Source organism: Triticum urartu, chromosome 3A, assembly GCF_056163025.1.
Source record: "Triticum urartu cultivar PI428250 chromosome 3A, HENAU_Tu73, whole genome shotgun sequence".
In the NCBI taxonomy this organism is placed as follows: Eukaryota; Viridiplantae; Streptophyta; class Magnoliopsida; order Poales; family Poaceae; genus Triticum; species Triticum urartu.
Genome location: NC_141875.1, coordinates 394559557 through 394563097, shown reverse-complemented (window position 1 = coordinate 394563097; position 3541 = coordinate 394559557). Strand labels below are relative to the sequence as shown.

Here is a 3541-nt window from a genome sequence, read left to right as displayed (position 1 = left end):
CACCTAGTGAGAGTCAAGTATTAGGGTGCTCCGTTTGGCAAAAAAAAAGTATTAGGGTGCTCCTACTACACTTTCGTACCCTGGGAAGTCGTATGCACTTAGTGGATCACCGTCATGTGTTAATGCTCCTCAGTAGCTGATACGTACACGGTTTCATAATCTTTCAACGAGATGAAATCGATTTATGTTGGACGAGATTTTGACGACCTGAGTACACAACACTGAACACACGGCGGTGCGCCTTGCAATCGCTAAACCAGCTCTTGTGTGGTTATTGATACTGTTGGATACAAAAACTCCCAAGTGCAAATTAGAGGTCCCTAATCTTTGCTGGATCAAGGGAACAATATGATAAGAGCACATGAACTAACATTGGCATTCACGAAGTTGCATTCAGCAACAAAAATGACTACATCCATGCTTCAATAAGGTACCATCATTATACTGATAATAAGCTGATACTGAAGTGGCTCATCCGTGACCACGGCCCATCAAAATCCAGGATTCCAATCAAAACATCTCTTTTTTTACAAGACCTGATACAGTGCTTATAATTGGCAGACCAAGGCCTCACGAGAGTCAACTAAAACACATCTGACAGTTAACCACTTCCATCGAGTTGGCCATGGGATAGAAGGTGCGACATGTATTGCTGAACAACAAAGTACAAAGCCGATATTAAACTTGCAAACCATGCGGTGGAAATTAATCCAAACAAAGAAGCTTATTTGAAAATATTAAGACACTTACAGCATGGTAAGCATATGGTGGTTTGCCTTGCCGGTCAAAGTGCTTTGCCATGATGGAGAATTCTATTGGACCCCAGTCGTCTATTTCAAAACAATTACCTAATGCAGCCTTGTAAAGCTGCAAACCACCCGAAAAAAATCAGATATACCTCTCTGAAGCAAGTGGGCAACTGGCACAGTACACAAAATGAAAATTTATTTACAAATCTTTTCAGGTTAATACCTTTGCAGTGTCAGTTAATAGCTCAGTGCCAGAAGGGTAGGAAGCATAATACTGATCGGCCCTCGAAATGCCAGCTCTTGTCCTGCAGTAAGCTCAGAGAGAGAAGAATTTTGGTGGTAAAGAACAACAAGTCACAAGATTTTGCAACTGTGGAAAAAAGGGTAATTCAGCAATGACATACGTATTGCTTGTGTAAGCATAGGTAACGAGGGTAGTGAAGGAATAGAATCCAGCATAAGACGCCAATCGCCTAAACTTCTGAATCTTTAAGATCTCCTTGCACTGATACAAAATGTCCATTTCACAGCAGCTAGACACTGGTATTAAAAAGATAAATTAAGTGAAGACAAACAGAGTCCAACAAAGCCAGCACTTTTGGAGCCATCAAGAAACAAATCATTATCCTAAAATGTTTCTGCATATTATAAATTCTTGGGTGATTGCTGATGCCTCTAACATAACCAGCTGTCATAGACGCTAATTGGGAAAGGCAAAGTTTCTGCATCTACATAGTCTTGATAGATTAAACAAGTAAAAAACAATGCAAGCCTAGATTCTGGAGTATTCACATACTAGCGACCATGCAACAAAGGTAGAATGACTAAATTGTAATTACACTGAAATATCACATGCTTTGAGGTTGTACAGTACTACAGTGGTGGAAACACATTTATATTTCAAGGTATTTACAATTTTCTACAAAGAATTCAGAAACAGGAGGGGCAAAATATAGAGCCTGATCTGAATAGTACGCCCCTTCGTCTGCTCTCACCTGGTCAATGTTTTCCATTTCGATTTCCTGCAGGATTGACTCCAAACATGGCAAGGTTGGAGTTATACATCAAATATAGAGGTTTTGGACAGAGGTTTTCTAAGAAGTTCGGTTTTAAGTTGTCTCTCAATTTGGTACTCTTCCGGTTTTGAACATGCCAAATCCATCAGTAATCTAAATTGTGGCATCTGGGTTGCAGGTATGAAAACTAAAAGGGGATTCAAATTTAACTCACGGTGATCAGGTCGTGCCACTCGAGCTTGAATAGGAGGATGCTGGAGTGCTCGCTTGATGCTCTCACTTGAGAGCCGGCACCACACAGGTTGGTTGCTGCCGGAGACCGGAGGACCTGGTGCTGGCTGCCAGCCGCTGCGAAGATACGAGGTCCGAGGTCGCGGAGTCGCCGCGATCCCCTTCCTTGGGCAAGACGCTCGCCGCGATATCACGATCACGAGGAGTAAGATGTGTCCCGCCGGCTGCACGCCCCCGCCGGTCGTCGCCGCGTCGGGCTCCACGCGTCAGGAAGGTTAGGGATTCGGCCGCAAGAGGCCCTCCTGATGTTTTTTTTTCTTTGATTTGATTTTTTAGGTTTTTTTTTATTTGATTTTTTTGATTTGATGACAGGAGGCCCTCCTGATGTGAACAGTTGAGTTGGGCCATATGGGCCGGTGAACCTGCAACTTGCATCAGTCGTGTAACCAGAAGTGTTTTTCTTTGTCTCAAAAAATAAAAACCTGAAGTTTTTTTCGAAAAGGAAGAGATCTATTATAAAAGTTCATCGAAAGTTCAAAGCATTTCAAACATAATAAAAATTATATCGAGATTCCGAGACCACCGAACGACCGGCCGACGCGCCGCTTTCGCCACTCCCCTATTAGAGCCGGCTTGACCTTCTCGATGATAGCTGGGAAGTCTTCGTGCACGTGTCCTTAAGGACCAGCGCCCTGGAGACGCAGTCGTCGCCATTGAACCCTTGCATAGATCTGAAATATCTGATACCAAATCTCATCGCATGACAAGAAACCCAAACCTCACCACCTCAATGAGACGGTAAAAATCGACACCTGAGCTTCGTTGACTACGTCCAAACGGACGAACTCGGGGACGATTGAAGCCTGGAAGACAAACTCAAATAGGAAGCATCGTCATCCGCCCTGAAGTTCTATTTCAGTACATTCATCTTTGGGATACGTAACTTGCATTGTATGTTCCTTTTGTACTCAATGTTGTTTCGTATAATCCAGGTTTGTGAATCATTTCTTCTATTTACAATCATGGCTAGAAATAAGCAGATTCCAACACAAAGTGTTTCCTCTCTGTGATAAGCTAGGTGGCATTCATGATGGTAATTTTAATGAAATTTCATTTCCTCTCTTTATGTTGACCTTTAATGAATTTCCATCGCTAGGTAATATTTATGATGTAAGTTTCATGGTAACTTGAGTGCTTAGTGCAAGCCACATAGCCGAGGGTGATTACAATTTCACATGTGTTGCTCAACCATCACAACATACTTAGGTCAAAAGTGGAAAGTGTTGATGATCCTAAAGCTCAAAGAAAGGAGGGTACCTTCTGTTTCGACCTGAATCAATGCAATTATGATTTGTACATGTTTGATGATCAAATGGATGTCACTCAAAGTGATGATGCTCAAAGGGATGTTGGAATAGAGGATGTTGGTCAAATCAGCAAAAGAAGTGTTGTTGTTGGTTCGAACAAAAAGCCTTAGAAGGAACCCGAGAAGCCCAAGAAGCGTGAAGATCCTATGGTGGGACTGGTGGAGAAGTATGTTGAGAT

At 42.4% G+C, this 3541-nt stretch overlaps 1 protein-coding gene across 1 annotated transcript; it reads right to left on the bottom strand.

The window, feature by feature from the left end:
* Positions 1-354: 354 nt before the first annotated feature.
* Positions 355-2315, bottom strand: LOC125548405 (uncharacterized). The gene is made up of 5 exons (XM_048712007.2): positions 1980-2315; positions 1154-1289; positions 973-1054; positions 751-867; positions 355-652 (listed from the first exon to the last, which is right to left on the bottom strand). The coding sequence occupies exons 2-5, from the start codon at positions 1270-1272 to the stop codon at positions 602-604; spliced, it is 369 nt and encodes a 122-aa protein (XP_048567964.1). The 5' UTR covers positions 1273-1289; positions 1980-2315; the 3' UTR covers positions 355-601.
* Positions 2316-3541: the final 1226 nt, after the last annotated feature.